At 50.1% G+C, this 17792-nt stretch overlaps 1 protein-coding gene across 3 annotated transcripts in view; it reads right to left on the bottom strand.

Annotated features, from left to right (window-relative positions):
- Positions 1-331: 331 nt before the first annotated feature.
- LOC127475386 (gonadotropin-releasing hormone II receptor-like) overlaps positions 332-17792 on the bottom strand; it is a 28272-nt gene continuing 10811 nt past the window's right edge. Inside the window, exons 4-8 of one of the 3 annotated variants that reach the window (XM_051797174.1) lie at positions 10009-10207; positions 8471-8582; positions 6724-7233; positions 6020-6221; positions 332-5739 (exon numbers count right to left, since the gene is read on the bottom strand). In XM_051797174.1, coding sequence (XP_051653134.1) covers positions 5333-5739; positions 6020-6221; positions 6724-7230 — 1116 coding nt within the window. In that variant the 5' untranslated portion in view covers positions 7231-7233; positions 8471-8582; positions 10009-10207 and the 3' untranslated portion in view covers positions 332-5332. Of the gene's footprint in view, positions 5740-6019; positions 6222-6723; positions 8045-8470; positions 12365-17792 lie in introns of those variants that run through there. The other 2 variants (XM_051797173.1, XM_051797175.1) reach the window with 2 other exon arrangements.

The raw sequence follows: 17792 nt of genomic DNA, 5'->3' as shown, positions 1-17792 counted from the left end.
TTTTTTTTCCCCTCTGTAGAACATTGTTGTGTTTTAATCCCAGCTGGCAGCTAAGCAGAAATCCAAAGCATAGTCCCTACACTACCTGCTAGGAGGAAAATTCTCTCTACCCTGGACAAAGCCAGCACAAACATCTACAAGGCTTGTGCTCTCAGCCATGATGTGTCTTGTCCTTGGTTAGTGTGCAAATCAGACAAACTCAAGCTGTTCATCATTAATGCTGAGTAAGGATTATTCTTATCAAACTGGGGATTTGTTAGAGAACACATACACAGGTATGCACAAGTTGTGCAACAGACACAGAGCAACACCTTCCACCTCCTCACCAAGTCATTTGTTACATAGCAAACTACAACTACCAGAAACAGAGAAAGGAGCAAAGAACGATCCTCTGATTATTGCCTGGGCATGGGATAACCCCATGAAGACCCAGGGAAGTTGTAGGCAAGGAAAAGCCAGATAATGTGCCACAGTTCGGTCTTGATAAACACAAGTTTTCATTGCACAGTGAACCCTAACCACAAAAAAGAAAAAAAATCTCATCACATTTCCAGCAAATGAGTCTGTGATTGCTCCCTTATTCATTAAATATTTCAAAGAAAATCTCTTCTTCTTCTGATGCTGTTCTGGTACCTAACTGCCAGAAATAATGTCCTGGTAATCAGGTTTTCTTAACTCAAGGCTGAGAACAAGTTGATTTCCAGAAACCCCTCTTCTTGGTGGCTGGAGCTAGACATATTTATCCCAGTTAATTGTGCTGCCAGAACAAATTTATTTATTCACCATACAACTTGCAAAACAAGAACATTATAATCCAATTCCCCATTGCCTTTTACAGCCCGTTAATAATGCTCAGTGTCAAAGCATGTTGTGGCGCCTCAGCCCAAGAAGTGTCCATGCTAATTATAGCAGTGATTTGCAATTAAAATATACGTGAACTTAATAATTTATTGTGCAACAGATTCAACTACTTTATAGTAGTTTACTCCTTGGTATTTCAATGCAGAAACTTGGGGTTTGAGACACGTGGGTCCTGGGAATAGGTGCCCATTTTTGGTCCACCTCAGCATGTTATATTAAATGTTGTGCCATATAAATATGCAAGTTTAGGGGAGGTAATGTGCCAGCCAGAAAACCTAGAGTATTTGATGCTGGGTAGCTAAAAGCTAGGTACTGGGTAGCTAAAAGCCTTATATGTCTGAAAAAAAACCCATCTTTTGGAACAGATGGGCTATTTGGGGCCCTTTGGAAAAGGTGGAGGTTCGGCAACAGTTGTGGGATGGCTGTCTTCTGGCACTGCAGGGAAAGGCACAAACCTGGGAGCTCCTGAGCCAGATGACAGGAACACAGCAAGCATTTGAAGCTCTTTTCTTAGGGTTTCTTTGCATAGGAAAGTTTCTGAGAATAAGCAAAAGGAGTAATAATAGCTTCAGGCCATATCCCCGGAGAGAAAAAGCATTGTGGGGGCTCATGGCAGACATGCACAGTCCAGCTCTGCAATGAGATCAGCAGGTATTAAAGGAAAAAACCCAGCCTTTTCTGTCTTTATCAGTTTGAACAGACTTAAAAAAAAATAAATAAATAAGGGGGGCTGCAGGTAGAGGCAGAGTCCTGATATAGTGTCTGGAGTGTCCCTTGGAGGGCTCATAGCCCCATTCCTTGCTCCCAGGCCTGCAGGGATGCTGGGCACAGCCTCCTCCGTGCCCCAGCTCCACAGCTGCAGAGCAAGGCAACGGGAAAATATTTTAAATACATCTAAGATGCTCACATTCTACCTAGTGGGCTGGCAAAATACTTAACATCCTACTCCCACGCTTGTTTTCTGTGCTCCCTGCTGATTTCAGCATGTGTTTCCCAACGTGGCGAGGTGCAGTCAGCTGGATTAATGTGGGTATTGTGCTGAGTAACTAACAGTATTATGAATTAACCCCAAGGTTTGTGTTAGCCTCTTAAGCCACTTGCGTGGCTCTTTGAACATGCACAGTGCTATGAAAACACTAACAGGGAATGAATCAGAATTTCCTCCCGAACAAAGGGCTGCTGTGTCTGAAACGGGCGGCCCAGGGTGAGGAGTTGTAAAATATAGAGCTACCTGTGCTTATTAATGTGTTTGTTACATTACTGTGGTGAATATTAAAGAACTGTTACTGAATCAGACAAACTTGATCCTGCTGGGACTGCAAGGAGGAGCATGGCAGCTGGTGCTTTCTGGTGGGGACGAGCAGGTTTCGTGGGAGGATTTTCCTCCCATAAGGGGAAATATATAATATACACATAAATATAAGGGTTTTTTTTCACTATATATATGTATGGAGATCTCAGGAGCCAGCTGAGGAGAAGGGCTGTTGGAAATCAGGGGTTTGAGGCAATACGGGCAGAGAGGGAACCTCTGAAGAAAGGATCACCCCCAGGGTGGGGAGAAGCAAGGGTCTGGGATTCATGCTCCTGGTAAGTGATGCAAAAATCATGTGCTCTCTGCAGTATGAGGAAATTTAAGAAAAGCAGAACCAGAAATAGAGGAATATCCAAACCAGGCCTAGCTTTGGTCCACCTATGGCAGGACCCAAACCCAGGTCGATCCCAGCTCCCCCAGGGAGGTGCTGCCCACCTGCTCACTCCCCCTTCCCACATGTGGAGGGCACACGGCTTGGCAGCACACTCTTCCAGTGACATTTTCCTTCTGTCATGAAAACTGTCACTTTGGGCACCTTGCCCACTCTCCAGGCTTCCCAAAATGTCCATTTTAGCACCAGCAACAGGAGGGAAGGTATCAAAGAGGTGGGCAAAAGGAATAGCACTGGAGTGCCCACAAGCATCCCAAGGGATGTGCCATGCTTCCCCTAAGGACCAAGGTATGTATACTAGCCAGCATCCCAGTTTTCCTGCTCTTCATAGAGGTCTTTTCCAACCTAAAGGATTCTAAGATCATTGAGTCCACCTCAAGCCAAACCTGCTTCAGCCCTCTCACTGTACCCATGGGATGTAAAAATGGTGGATCCCTCACAGAAGAGAAAAAGTGCTTTTTGCTCCTCAGAGAAGATCTCCAAGCTCTCCTGCTGCTGGGCAAGAGAGGACATGTGGTCTTAAGTGCATGAGCAATGCCAGACCTGTTCCCTCTCACTCAGCAAGAAGTGGATGAAGAAAGTTTTCAGTAGATTAAAGACACTTTCCTGCTTATTGAAGGCTTGCCAGAAAAACCAACACACCTTCAAGTTCTGCCTCCCATCAGCCATCATAAACAACATATACAGAGAGACCAAAGGAGTGTTGATGAGTATAGCTTCTTCTACTGTCAGCCATATCCACCACCTTACAAGAGGCCCATTTTTGCCAGCCTGGCATCAGCCAACTCCTGCATTGTGTAATTAACCTTGAGCAGGACGAGCCCAGGAAAGTCATACTGTGATTACTCATCTTGTTGGAGTTTGGATGCTTCCTAAATGGCTCACACTAATCTCCACCAGTTGGTCTGGGCTCCTGCAGTTCTAATTGATTTTTTTTTTCTCCTTGGGCAGCATGTTTAGCATAAATTGTTAGCATAGGGAAAGGCAAGTGCCCAACATCAGACTACAGCTCATCTTGAGTGCTCTGGCTTCCCGTGTCCTCCTTGCCCACCCTCAGCCAGCCTGCAAGGACTGCTTACCACCCCTCCACCTTTAATAATTTGTTATCTGGGGCACTGGGAGACCAGTGCAGATCCTTTTTGACTGATGGGGAGCCATCCCCTCTTAGAGACAAGATGGAGAAAAGGCCCCCTCAATGCCCAAGGGAAATTTGCTTTCTTGGGCAGAGACATCTTCCAGCTCCCTACACATGCAACCACAGCAAGCCAAGAGTTGTTTTTAAAACAAAGCTCTTTCATCCTGATAAAGTCCAGATGCATGTTCAAAGCTGAGGTGGCCACAAAAATAGCCAAGGAAGTGCTTCCTGCCAAGTCCAGAGCTCCTGACTGCCCAAAGTTTCACAAAACTAAAAAAAAAAAAACACAACCCACCTGGCTCAAAACTAAATTTCTCTTCAAAAGGAAAAAACCACATTTAATAACAATCATCAGAGAATGAAAAAAGAAATAATCCACTATTTTCTAATTACCTGGAAAGGACAACACAATTGAAAAACCCCATCTCTTCAATGCATACCCTCCACGTTCTCAAGCAACCTTTGGCACTGTGGTAGAAAGCAAATAACCCATTTTACTCACCACAGCTCGACCGACTCCTCCAGAAGCCTCCTTTGCCCTCACAGTGCAGCCAAAGACTGTCAGCCCCCACCTGGCACTGATAACTACTGATGGGCCCCTCCATCCACCAGCTGTTTCCCATCACCTTCCCTGTTGGGACACTTCTGGCATCACCTGTGGGGTGTCTGCACCTGCCCTGCTTGGGCAAAGCCAAGGGGCTGGCACTGGGCTGGCATTGGGCAAAGCAAATGTGTCCAGCAAGTGGTCTGCAACCTGCCAGCTCGTGCCCTGGGACATGGGGACAGAGAGGTCCAGAGGGGTCCTGGGCAGGGTCATGTCTGGTTATCACTCTCTGATTACCCCAAACACCCTCCCTCCTGGTCAGCCCTGTGTCCCAAACTGCTGTGTAAGGATGCGTCCATACCATCCCCTGCACACCAGAACATGGAGCAGGGACTGTTTTCCCTTCTGGTTATCTCCAAAAGGGAGAAGAACCCCCACCTTATACCTATCCACTGTGGTTCTTTGTACCCTTCTTGTCGAAGTCAATCCATCCCCACAGAACTAATGCCCTTCCATTAGTCAACTCTCAGATATTTAGATCTTTCCCAGGGCTTGTCACACAGCCATGGGAGAACCAGGCAGGCTCTGAGCCAGGAGATCCGAAATTTCCAGGGAGCTTTTCCTACAATGGGTGGAGTAAAAGCCTGTGATTGCACCTTTGCAGCCTCAGGGTGACACCATCCATGCATCTCCACACCGGGGTGTAGCTGCAAGGGGCACTTGAAGACTGGACACCCCACAGACATGGCCCTGGACCACAGAGGACATGGCGAGTCTCCTCCCAGGGGTGGATGCTGGAAGTGTGCAGAAGCTTGACCCCAGAATCAGGGATAGAGCATGCATAGGGTACAAAAAGGATGTTTTTCTAGTTGTCACAGGGCTGCCAAAATATGGCAGAATGACCATAAATACCCCCAAATATTTTTCACCCTGAGTACAGGCAGGAGATGCATTCCCTGTTCCTGGCCAGAGACCCTCACCCACCAAAGCTGGGTGGCAAACCTCCTTAGAACAGTCTGCAGAATGATCCTACGGGACAAAGCAGCCCCAAAGCTGTGCCTCCCTTCTCCTTGTGGGTACATCTCTCCATCAGACTGCACTGGCAGTTGTCCCATTGGAGCCCCCTGAGGCCACTCCACCATTTACAGCACCATCCTTGATGTTCTTCTCTGAGGCTGAGATGGGTTTGTGTCTCTTGTGCCTGGTGATAGCTGTTTCGATGCCCCTGAGACACAACTGCACATCCTCCCGAAAGGAGGGGGTGTAGAGTCCATAAATGACAGGGTCTGTGCAGGTGTGCAGCAAGCCAAAGAGGAAGAAGCTGTGGTTGACATACTCTGGCATCTTCTGAATCATGGCTGGCTGGAACCAGTACCACAGACCCAGGAGGTAGTATGGGGTCCAGCAGATGATGAAGGTGGCAACAATCACTACGGTCATCTTGAGAGTCTTCATGCGTGCCTTGGAGATGTGGTCATTCTGACTTCTTGTCAAACCTGCCAGGGAGAGTCAAAGGGATAGTTGGAGATGGGGGGAAACCAGGAGAACACAACCATCTTTGCTTGTGCTTTATCAGAGTGGGGAGACCATCTCGTGGTCCAGTCCATGGCCCACAGGAAACAGAAGACAGCAAGGAACAAGGTCAATTAGTTTGTGTAAAACCCCTTAACTGGTTTTCCTTCAAAGGGTGTGGGGACAGACCAAACAACAACTCCAGGCTGGAGCAGGTTCAGTCACGGAGTCATGATGGACACTAAAGGGCTGGGACCTGCTTACCTTTATTGATCTTTAGCTGCCTACTGATCTCCCAAAGGATCCTGATGTAGCAAACAACCATGACGCTCAGGGGGGTGATGTAGAGGGTGGTGAAGGTGAACATGTTGTAGACAGTTTCCTCCCAGTGTGCCCGGAAGCTCCCGTGCGTGACACACTGGGTGAAGTTCCCTCCCGGAATCGTGTGCAAGTGGAAGAGGAAAAGCTGAAATGGAGAACCAAAGAATTACTCAGAGAGGATTTGGAACAGGGCCTATGTCCTGTGCATGGAGAGCAACTGGGAGAGGGGCTCTGGGCACCTAACTCATGGTTTGGTCAGGATGGATGGGATCTAACAGCTGAGAAATCTTGTTTTCTCACCATAAAGAATGTTATTATGGTCAGGAACTGTTCGGATTCATCTTGGTCTGCTCCAACATGTTTTGCAGTGGTGCAGTGTGGATTTTTAGGAGAAGATTACCATGTGCACAAGGAATTAAAACATAGTGGACACTGTTTTTCCCCAGCCCTGATGGTGGCACTGAACAGGTGCTGTGAGGAAGGTGCAAAGCAGCCCTGACCACCCAGCACACAACCACGCTGCTTCCCTCAGGCAGAGCCAATCCGGTGGTAGTGGAGTCCATGGATTGGGATGGACTGGCTGGGAATCCCTTCTCCAAAACCACCCCAGCCTGGGCAGACTCCACAGGGTAGGCACAGAGCCCTACCTGGGGCAAAGCCAGGAGCACGCTGCCGGCCCAGGCGGCGCGGAGCAGCATCCCATTGCGGCGGTGAGCGCGGGAGAAGGGATGGAGCACAGCTGCGTGCCGGTCCAGGCTGATGACCACCAGCACCAGGGCAGCCGCATACATGGCAAAGAGCTTGAGGAAGTTGAGGACCTTGCAGGAGATGTCCCCTCCATACCACTGCACCGTCACATTCCACGCCGCGTCCAGGGGCATCACTGTCACCGTCACCAGCAGGTCGGCCAGAGCCAGGCTGAGGATCAGCGGCTGCACGTGGGATTTCCTCCTCTTCCTCAGCAGGCTGCCCAGCACCGCCGCGTTGCTGCCCGCCGCCAGCAGGAAGAAGATGGCTGTGATGATCACACGGACCTTCGCTGCTCGCGTGAACCGCGGCTCGACCCAGTACTGGGGGTAGGCAGAGGCTGAGACATTGGTGTCCTCCCGCGTGGTGGGGCAGTGGGCAGATGCAGGGAGCTGCTCCTCGCTCATCCCCTGCCGAAATGCGAGTGGCAAAGTGAAGCCCTTCTTAGGGGCTGTGTAGCTTGCTGCAGCTTCAGTGTAAGGAGAAATGGGGACAGGGTGGGATCTGCACTGGAGGCACCAGCAACAACCTGCCAGTCCTGTCCCATCCCGTCTTGTCCTGTCCCCTCTGTGTTGCTCATTTTGCCAAGGCACCACATCCCCCAGGTCCGGCCACCCTCCCTGGCTCACACTTGCTGTAGCTATAGTGACTGCTCACACAGACATATATTTTTAGCTCCTTGCGAGGCAGTTGAGCAGCTGGGAAGCAGGAGTGGTGGCCAGGACCATGGGACCAGTTGCTGTCTGCCAGCATCCTGCTGGGAATGGGTCACGCCAGAGCTGGCTGAGCCTGTGCTGGGGCAGCTGTGCTCGGTTCAAGGACTCATCCTTCCTAAGGGGGTTTGCAAGCAGGGATCATCTTTTCAGAAACCCCACAGCCCTTTCCATTAATGTGTTAAATCTTAATGGTCCACCTCTGGTGCTGGATCTGGGGCCATTGGTGGGAGCAGACAGGGGTGGCCAGGAGGGGAAAATGGGGATTCCACACTGTTCAGGGACTGACAGTGGCTCTTGGGAGAGGATCACAGTGGAATTTAGGAGCCTGGACTTTCACAGGACCCTGGCAGAACAAGCTCAACATCTCTGTACCTTTATCTTCATAAGGCAAAGCAGGAGGAGGAGGGGAAGATAGAACCCCCCTACACAGGGGTGGCAGGGGGGTGATTAGCAGCATGGTGGTCCCCCGTGCTTGATTTGATTTCCCTTTTTTTCCTGAGCAGACCTCCCATTTAAAGGGCTAATTCTTCCAGCTCTTGGGGATATGAGCTCTTAACAGTCTCAGCTGCAGGCACAGTACATCTCTTACTGTTTCAAGCACCTTCCTGTTTGCTGATCCCAAAATAAAGCATTCCCCACCTTTGCGCGGATAACAGGAGCAGCAGAGATCAAATCTATCTCCCCAGCTCTGCAGGATGTTGATGCCAACACCTTGCAGCAAACCACCCTCCTCCAGCCCCACCACCCGCACCCTGAGCCCCCATTCCCTCGCTACCTTCACCCTCTCCCTCCCCAAAGACCAGCCCAAAAAACAACAAACTGCAAAAATAAAAGGCAGTTAAAAAGTACCAAGTTGCTTTCTGTCTGTCTAGAAGAAATAAGGAAAAGCCCACGTCCAGGTCAGGATTTATCCTGGCTGATGGGAACATACCTGGCATATGCATGCCCTGATGCCAAGAGAAGACGCTCCGTGTCTTTCCCACGGGTCTCCCACTGCTGCGGTGCTGAGTCAGGATGTTCCAGTGTTTCTTTGCATCACCTCCCTGCAACAAACCTTGAAGCAGTAAAATCTCCCCTTGCCAGCGGCCAAGCCGGGAGCGACGCTGCTGTTAGCACAGACGTATGCAGGCATCTGGAGATGGGAATGCTGCTGCAAACATTCCCTGCACCGGCAAACCGAGAGTGGGGCACGCTGAGGTGGGCACCCACGGGCAGCCTGGCTCAGGCAGCCACCACCACCCCTGCCCTCATCAGCTTAACGAGCTGCCCTATTAATGAGCAGGCAGTGGGGATGATGACAAAGCTGCCGTAATGCAAGAAATGGCCAAAATTCAAAATATTGTGGCCAAATGTGGCCCTGTGAGGGATAAGTGCCAATACTCCCTGCACTGGTTTGCTATAAATACAGGAAAATGAGTTAATTATCCCTGGAGTTGGTGATGAATGTCCCGTTGCTCAGACAACCGGGAGACTCACAGACACACACACACACACACACCCCCTCAGCGATGCTCCTGGACCACACGGGTCCGTGGGAGCATCACAGGTATGTGCCTGGACTGGAAATGCTGCAAGGAGGGGATTAGTAAGAAGAAACTCGGGGCATTTTGCCACTATAATGAATACACTTTTTTTTTTCTGCACTCTATCAGTTCCCATCTTCTTCTTTCTATGTTTCTTGCAGCATAAGGCAGTGAGAGGGAAGGACCTTGAGAGGGACAAAGAGCTCACAAGAGCTTAAAAAATATGATATGCAATGCAAGGGTAGGGAGGGAAACTAAGGACACTGTGCTCCTCTGGCCAGCAAAAGAGCTGTAGGGGTGACAGAGGGCCAGCCCCAAGCCCTACTGGGGCCAGCACCAGCAAACACATTCCCAGTGGCACCTTGGGGACTTTAATGACATGCGAATAGACCTTCACATCTCCTAGGCTATTAAATTAAGGAGTACATGGTGTACAGATCCCTGCAGGTCCCAGGCTGGCAGTGGTGGCTCTGCATTTTTCCCCAGGAGGAGGAGATTCACTTTCTGGGATAGGTTTTCCATCAATAAACCCCTTCCCACTTATTTTCAGGAGGAAATGCCCAAGTTCTGAGTGGGGTTGCACCATCTCTGAAATTACTCTGCTGGCAGGAGTGCTCCTGGGCACAAGCAGAAAAGGATTTTTTCCCCTTTGTGGGTTTAAGAGTCAAACTGTGTGGCAGTGGGAGCAGCTCCTGAGAGCAAGAGATGCTGCAGGCACCGGACCATGTTCACCCCAGAGTCCCCTAAAACCTCCATCACTTCTGCATGGAACTGCCAAAAGGGATCAGGCTGGAAACTCTCTGCTTGAAGCCACAGAGGGAAATTCCTGCATTCAAAGTGCTTTACATCCAAGAGGAAAGAAAAAAACAAACCCCCCATTAGCACTGCCCATGAGCACCAGCCACTCCTGCAACGTGGGAGGGGACTGTCCCCATCACTTCCTTACCTGGCAGGGGCATTGCCCCTCAGTGCCACAGGAACCAGCCTGGTCCCTGGGAGAAAAATAGCAGAAAACCCACAAAGAAGTTGGGTGGAAGCCTGTTTGTTACAGCAGCCACCTCCTCCAGGCGTTGGGCTCCTGCTTAAAGTCGAGATCCGGCCCCACACACTCATCCTTATTTTTGCTTTCGTTTAGCCCTTTGCACCTGCATGAAAGCAATTAAATAGCGAGTCAGGAATGTATTCTGTGTTTGTCCTTCGTTCTGGCTGCTGGCCTTTTTGTCTAGAAATGTCCTCCTCATCCCCGACTGTATGATGCAAGAGAGGGACAGGATTTTTCTTGGGAACTGTAAGTCTTGCTCATGACACAACAAAGCCTTTAGTCCTTGTTCAGAGAGGATTTTTGTAGCATACCATCATGCAGAAATGTCCTGGGCATGCATTAGCAATAAGTCTTATTTTAAGGGTGGGGTCCCTAATTGAAATGACTATTTTTCTCCAGCGTTTGGACAGTAACCCCCTTGTGTTTTCTCCCTCTTTTTTTTGTTCATCTCCTCAAAGGTCAGCTTGGATGTTGTCTGCTCAGCAGCCTTCAGCCGAATCTCTGAACACTGGTTTAACAATCAGAGTGGTTTGGTCTCCAGGATTAGGAAACAGTGCTGGCAGGAAGGGCTTGTTTCCATACATCCCAGCTTGGCTCTTCCCAAAACCCTCTCCTTTTGGGATGGTGCCCCAGTACATCCCCAGAATTACAGCCCAGCACTGGGTCATGAGGGGACAGAGCATCCCCCAGCATCCCCAAATAGGACTTATCTCCCCAGATCCCCACAGATCATCCCAGGATGCTGGAGAAAACAGAAACCAGAAAGCCACACTGGGTAGCACAGACTCAGTGGCAATTTCTGCACGAGCAGACCTTAAATAAAAGTGTTGTGTTTTTCCATCGGACATCCCATATAAACTGGGATCTTATCCAGGGAAAACAGCGTGGGATATAGTTTCCATTAACCTACTGCAAATGCGGGGCAGGGAACCTGCTGCTGTTTATCCTGACAAATCACTGCCAGGGTCTTGGCTTCCCAAAAAAAGAAAAACTTTTGTTTTCCCCTCTGAGAGAAACTCCAGCTGCTGGGAATTATGGGGGAGTAACAATGGGTGATTCTTTGGCTGGACCCATCACCTGCACCCTCACTCCCTGCACCCTCACCCCAGGCAGGTGCTTCTGCCAGGCTGTCTGCCAAAAACTCCCCTATGCTCAGAAAAACCTCACCATTTCAGGGTTTTTTTAAATTCCGATATTTTTTCCCCCTCCAATTCTTCTCCTCCTCCTCCAAACCTTGAATTGTCTCGTCCAAGGAAATTTTTGTCTCATACTGGACTCGAAACAGAAAGTCTAGTCAGGGACATCTGACATGCAGTGTTTTTGTGAGTAAATACCAGCGTCCATGAAGTCATTTCCCGGGGTTAGAAATGAGCTCACCTTTGGAACGGCTTCTCTTCTTACCCAAAGTTCACAAGTCAAGCAGTTGGGAAGCTCCCAGTTTTCTACCTTCTCATTAAATAACAGCATCATAAAAACCAGCACGGTGCCCCCTCTGGCTGTATGCTACAAACAGGTCCTGAGCAGGGCATCACCCAAAATTCCCTAAAATCTTTGCAGCAAAAGGCAGAGGCTCAGTGGTCACCGGGGATAAACCAGCACCTCATTCTGCCTGCTCAGCCGGCCCTGGCCACTCTGCCGAGCCTGCCAGGGCGGATGGTAATTACTGCTCCTCTGGGGGATAATCTGGGTCATCCCATCCTCCTCCTAAAAACCTTTGTTTAAAGCAGAGGGAGGGATCTCTCCTGCCCTCTGGGCTCAATTACTTGGTATATTGTGTCTTTAGACCATTTCTTGGTGAAACAATGCGCTGTTTCTCATTCAGCTTCCTACATTGAAGCCTCGCTGATAAAAGCCCTTCTCCAGCAGAGATCGCACCATCTGACAGCGGTGCTGAGGAAATCATGCTCAAACCTGCTGCAATTCCCACCTTTTAAGACCCTAGCTGGTGCTTCTGGTGCTGCTGAGCCCAGATGTCCAGAGCATCAATCCCAGGGGTTCCCCAAATTCATATTTTCCCATGAGGAGCAGCAGCCCTCAGGGTCTTTCCTCCATCTTTCACCAGGATATTTTGACCAGAGCAACATCCCCTTTCCTCATCTTTAAACTGGGCAAGAGAGAGGAGAGAATTTATCACCCCAAACCAAACCCTGTGGTCAAGCTCCAGGAAAAATGTTGGGATTTGGTGCCAAGTCCCATCTGCTCACCACCAAGTGATAAAACCTGGTTTTGTGCATGCATTGCCACTACACCCACAGCTTTGCTTCCCTGCCCGAGCTGGAATTTATTTGTGGGGAGAATTATTGGGGAACTTTCACCTGGCACCTCAGTCCCATGATGGTCCAGTACCCAGTAAAGCAAGAAAATGATCCATGGGGTGGATGGAGGGGCCATGGGTCCCTTTCAGCTCTGGCACAAACTGATCTGGCCACAGCTCCCACTACCCTAACTGGGTATTTTTCTTGAGTTGGAAGAAATTATGAAATTCCAATGTTTTCGTTGTGACTAACCATGGAAGTGAACAATTTTGCCCTTGTTTTTGGACTGGGTTTAGTTGCTCTTCTTGCCTTTGCCTTCTGCACCCTCTTTTATCCTCCTCTTTTTCTACTCCCTTTGGGACCTGTCCATCACATTGCTCGGAATATTCTCCTCCCTCCAAGCTCCTAGATTGGATTGTGTGTCTCCAGGCCATATTTCAGTGCTCCTTCTGGATGCTCCTTCCCAAACATGTGCCAGATTCAAGGGCTGGTCTGCTTTGTTGCACTGGGGGAGAGGTGAGATGTGGGGAAAGCCAACATCCCTGAGGGACCCTCGGCAGTGTTACCCGGGGCTTGCAGTAGCAAGAAGCAGGGAACACTTCCCCTGACAACTCTTTCCCATGCACTTCATATCTCCAAGCAGTTTTCAAGGCTTAAACCCACCCCTGGGTCAATTTTATGCAGGGACATGATTCTTTCCTAGGCATTTTGGAAAGGATCAGTGGCTTGGTGGGGCAGATGCCATCAATGCTGAATTTAATGAGCCAGAGAGATATAATTTCTGCTCTCTGTGTTTACCCTTCTGCAAAAAACCTGCTCTGAGCCAAACTCTGGGGCCGCAAGACTCAAGTATCCCTTGAGATGAGCATCAGTGCTGACATCTCCTCCCATCTGGGAGGCAGCGCTCAATCCAGTGCCAGGAGTACCGCAGTGAGTTTCTCTCCGGAAGGGCTCATCTCCCATGCTGCCTTCCCAACCTGCTCCTGGCAGGTTTCATCTCAGCCAGGCCAAGGTCCTCACACTGGGAGCTTCCAGTCCTTCCTTCAGCAGCACTTGGAACCCACCAAACCCTCTGGTGTGCTCCCGGCAAACACACATTCACCCTCAGGCGAAAGCTGATATGGCCACGTATTCCAGGGGGAATCCCAGCAGTGCTGGAATTAGCTCGGCAGAGACCAGCTTTTCCGAGCATGCCCTTGGCACGACGCATAAGGTCGTGAGATGTTTTACATCTCCGGTCGCCCCCATGACCGCAGGCACTCTGGGAAGGGGAGGCATTTCCATGCTGTCTCCTGCCAGTGCAGATGGATGTTGGCAAACTCTTTCGGAGCTGAAACCCGGGGGTGGATCGGCACCAATTATCCCAGCCCAGGCTCAGCTCCACGTTGCTCAGTGCAACAATTGCCCCGAAATAAATTCCCAAATGGTTCAATGAGGAGTGCCCACCACCCACTCAGCTCCATCACCTCCACCTTCTGCCCATTCCAGGTAGAGGTTCATCTACACACTAAAAAAGCCCTTTTAACCTGAAGCTCTATTTTCATTGCCGTCGCTGTTGCCTCTGGTTCAGCTTGCACAGCCTACACCTCTTCCATGTGCTCCCACTTGATCCCTGCAGAGCAGGAGAAAGACAAACTGGAAGATCCAAGCCCTCCCCTGCACACTCATGGATCACACAGGATTTTGCTGTTTTTTAGGAAAAACTGACTGATGTTTTGCTGCTGTAAATCACTGTGAATCTGCCCACCTCGACCTGGTTTATAGCAAGAAAACCAAGGAGGAAAAGGCACAGATGAGACAAGGGATCGCCATCCCATGGGTGGGAGGCTGTGCTCCATGGCAGCACGGGTGCCCAGCCTGGAATGCATCCCAATCCAAAGCCAATGCCCGTAAATAAGAGTAATAAATCAAGGATTTCTTCAGGAGCAACTAATTACCCAAATCAACATGGGCTTTGACACAGGATGGTCTTTGTCCACCAAACCCTGTCCAGAGCTAAAGCAAACAGCCAGCAGGCTGTGGGTTGAAGCTCTGCTCCTGCCCTTCCTTCATGGTGTAAATGTCCCCATTGAGGTGCTGCCCTGGCTTGGACCTGACCACATTCCCATCACACCCGTTCCCATCCCGCGACTGCTTTTCCATCATTGATCTGAGGTTGTGCAACAGCTCAGGCCCTGCCACAAGCTCACATTTGACAGCAAAATGTTCCCAGCAAATACTGGTGTCATTTCAGCACATGGCACCACGATGCTGCCCTGCAAGTGTCCCCGAGCAGTTAATGCTCCAGGGAAAGGTTGGGATGTGCATAACTCATTGAGGGCTTGAAAATAATGGCCTCCTCCATCTTGCAGAGAGCTTTTAAATGAGCCAGGGATTCTTACCTTAATTTCCCCAGCTCAGCAATGTAATTAAAAAGGGATTTACTATTGAGACACTTCCAGTGCTTTCACAGTATCACCCGTCTCTGCTCTTCCAAGCTGTGACGGGGAAAGAAAGACTGCAAATATGGACATGGCATCCAGTAGGGAAATCCAAATGGAACTCTGCAGTCCAGAATATCCCAGTGACCAGCAAAGCTCTCCCTAGTGAATGTGGGTCTGGGAGTGGGGCTGTATGTATGAGGCGGCAATGCAGGTGACAGTCCCTGGGCACTCGGATAGCAGACATGCCCTGCAAAAGCACTACAAAAAGTCCTTTTCCTTGACAGATGGAATCATGGAGGAGAGGACACCCCCTTTTATACATCAGGGGGTCAGTTGTGTTGTTCTTGTGCCAGCAGACATCTGGGGGCTCACCCTGTAGCCAGACCTCATGACCAGCACAGCCACATCCACTCGTTCTCCCCTCACTCCTGGCTCTTTCATCACTCCAGAAAAAGCCTTCCTGACCTCCACAGCTAAAATCAGTCTTTCCCTTGCTCCTGGCTCTCCTGGTGTCACCACTCTGCACTGCCTTTTGTATCTGTTCCATGAATGAGTACGTGAGATGAGCACTGCTGAGCCATGGTTGAAGCTTTAGCTCCTAAGCAAGGCCTTCCAGAGGGGGTAAAGGTCCTCTCACTCCTTTTCTCCCAGTCACAGCCTGTAAATCCTCATCCGCACAGTGAAAACAAACTCCAGTAGTTCATTTTTTTGGCTCTTTTCCAAAGCTTTTAGGCAACTGGAGTGTGATTTTGTGCTGATGAAGCAGTGGAGGAGGGCTTAAGTGAAACAATATTGTGGTGGCTGCACGGTTTGCTCCTGGTTCGGAGCTCAGAGTGAGCCCCAGGGACTCCCCACATCTCCAAGTCCTCCTTCAAACCATGGAAATCGCCAGTCCGGCTCCTGGGACAGCAAAACAGGATTTCAAAAACAACATTAGCCACCCCTGGAGCATGGCTGGAGAAGTGCTGGGAGCCAAGTGCTTAATGAAATCCCAGCTCCCAGCTCTCCCTCCTAAACCGCGCAAACTTCCCCAAAGTGTTTGGGATGGAACAAAGTCATCAATCAGTTATTTTAACTCCCAGCTCCGTAAACAGAAGCAAGCCCAGAAACATGCAGCAGGGGAAAATAACCGTCAGCTCCCTTCGGTGGAGCAGAGAGGGCAGGGAGGGAGGATGAGGGCAGCTGGCTGGGAACTGAGCATAGCCTTGGGTCCCAAAGCACATTTCATGGGCCCTACAGAGCATTTTACAGACCCCACAGCCTGTATTTTACAGACCCCACCATCCCTACCACCCTCCTGGCACAGCTGGCTTTTGATGATGGTCGCTCAGGCGATGCTCTATTGGAAAGGGTGAGAGGCACGAAGAGCCAGGATGGGCATCACTAGCCAGTTTTCCCCTAGATTATTAGATGAACACAATAAAAGTTATGGATATAGCCACGAAGGAGCGTGGGGAGGGAGATGCTGCTGCACCATCTGCTGTGACGCTCCTCTGACACTGCCCCAGCCTCAGCACTAGTCAGGGGGGCAGCATAAAGCATAGCAGTGTTCACATAAATACATTATAGATTTGTAATTACACATTAGTGATGAAACCATGGAAAAACCCAGGAGATCTGAGGAGGCTCCTCAGGGTCAATCTGGGAGGGGAATGAGCCCAAGAGGCTGTGGCTTTGCTGCTTTCTGATGGGAAGCACCAGCCTTAGGCAGCTGAACTCACTGATGATGGGCAGAAAGGAGTAGTTTGGTCTGGGATACATCCTTCCCGCCAGCCATGGGTGCTACAGCCCTACAGAGTGACCACCTGCCTGACCCCTCCACCCCATGGATCAGGGAATTATTCACCTCCAGGCATGGAGAGCAGCTGAGCACCTCCTGGAGCCACAGTGCTGCCAGTGGTGCTCAGCACTGGGAACACATGGGGATCTTCTCATGCTGCTCCATCCAATGTCAACCACATGTTGGAGCTGCAGAGAGGGATGGCCAAGCCAAGAGAGATTGTGCAAACAGACTTTTCTAGAGACTTAGGTTTTGCATGAATTCACGTGTCCCAGATCTGCTCCTGAAGACACACACGTGTCTCCAGAGCTTGTCTTGAAGGAGACGCACTGGAGAGGAGACACCCATGCTGAGGGAGCTGCAAAATGGCCTGCAGAAATGCCTGCACCTGTTTCCATAACATAACGAATAATATTTCATTCCTTTTGCAGAACAGAACATTTCCTCACCCAGCAGTGATGGAAATTAATGGAAATTAATGGAAATTCATGCCAGGATATGGGCAAGCAGCTGGTGGGACCAGAGGTGCCTTCCCAAGGCACTGATGTTGTGTTAGGGGTTGGTCAGCCATGGTGGGAGGTAGGTGCCATCCAGGAAAGATGAATTCCTTGCTCTCCACCTCAGCACTTTTCCCACATCTTGTCCTCATCACAGCGGGGAAACACAGCTGAGCTCCGTGTTTATCTCAGAGGTCTGAAGCTCCCAGTTCACTGTGTGCTCCTTGCCCACCGCATAAACATTCTGCCATTTTTTGGCACATCTCAGGTGTTTTTTCCTTTTCCCTCGTAAACATAAACAGGAGCGGGTGTAGGTCACCACCGATTATTTTACGTGACATCTTGATCCATGTTCCTCCTGCACCACTCCCTCTGGCAGCGGGGCCGGCAAGGATTACTAGGAGGCAGCTCAGGACACCACTGGCACATCCCACATGCCACTGGCTGCCCCAACACCCATCCCCATTCTTGGGGGATGGCTCCTGACACATAAAGCTTTCACACCACACTCCTGCAGCAACTGGCAGCACAGTGCCACAGTGCCAGGGCTGCGTGCATGGGTGGCAGTCACTTGCACCAGGCCGCATGCCTTGTCAACACTCAGAAGCCCCAAATCCACAGACCAGCTGCCACAAGTTACATGGGAAAAAACATAGCTGCAGAAAGAGGAAAGACCTGAGGGGTTGAAGCCAGCCTGGGGCAAGCAGGCAGCTCTGGTTAGGGGTTATTGCTG

Source organism: Manacus candei, unplaced genomic scaffold (genome assembly GCF_025592945.1).
Source record: "Manacus candei isolate 608988 ecotype Guabito, Panama unplaced genomic scaffold, ASM2559294v1 h1tg000046l, whole genome shotgun sequence".
Taxonomy (NCBI): Eukaryota; Metazoa; Chordata; class Aves; order Passeriformes; family Pipridae; genus Manacus; species Manacus candei.
This window is presented reverse-complemented; position numbering and strand designations above follow the sequence as displayed.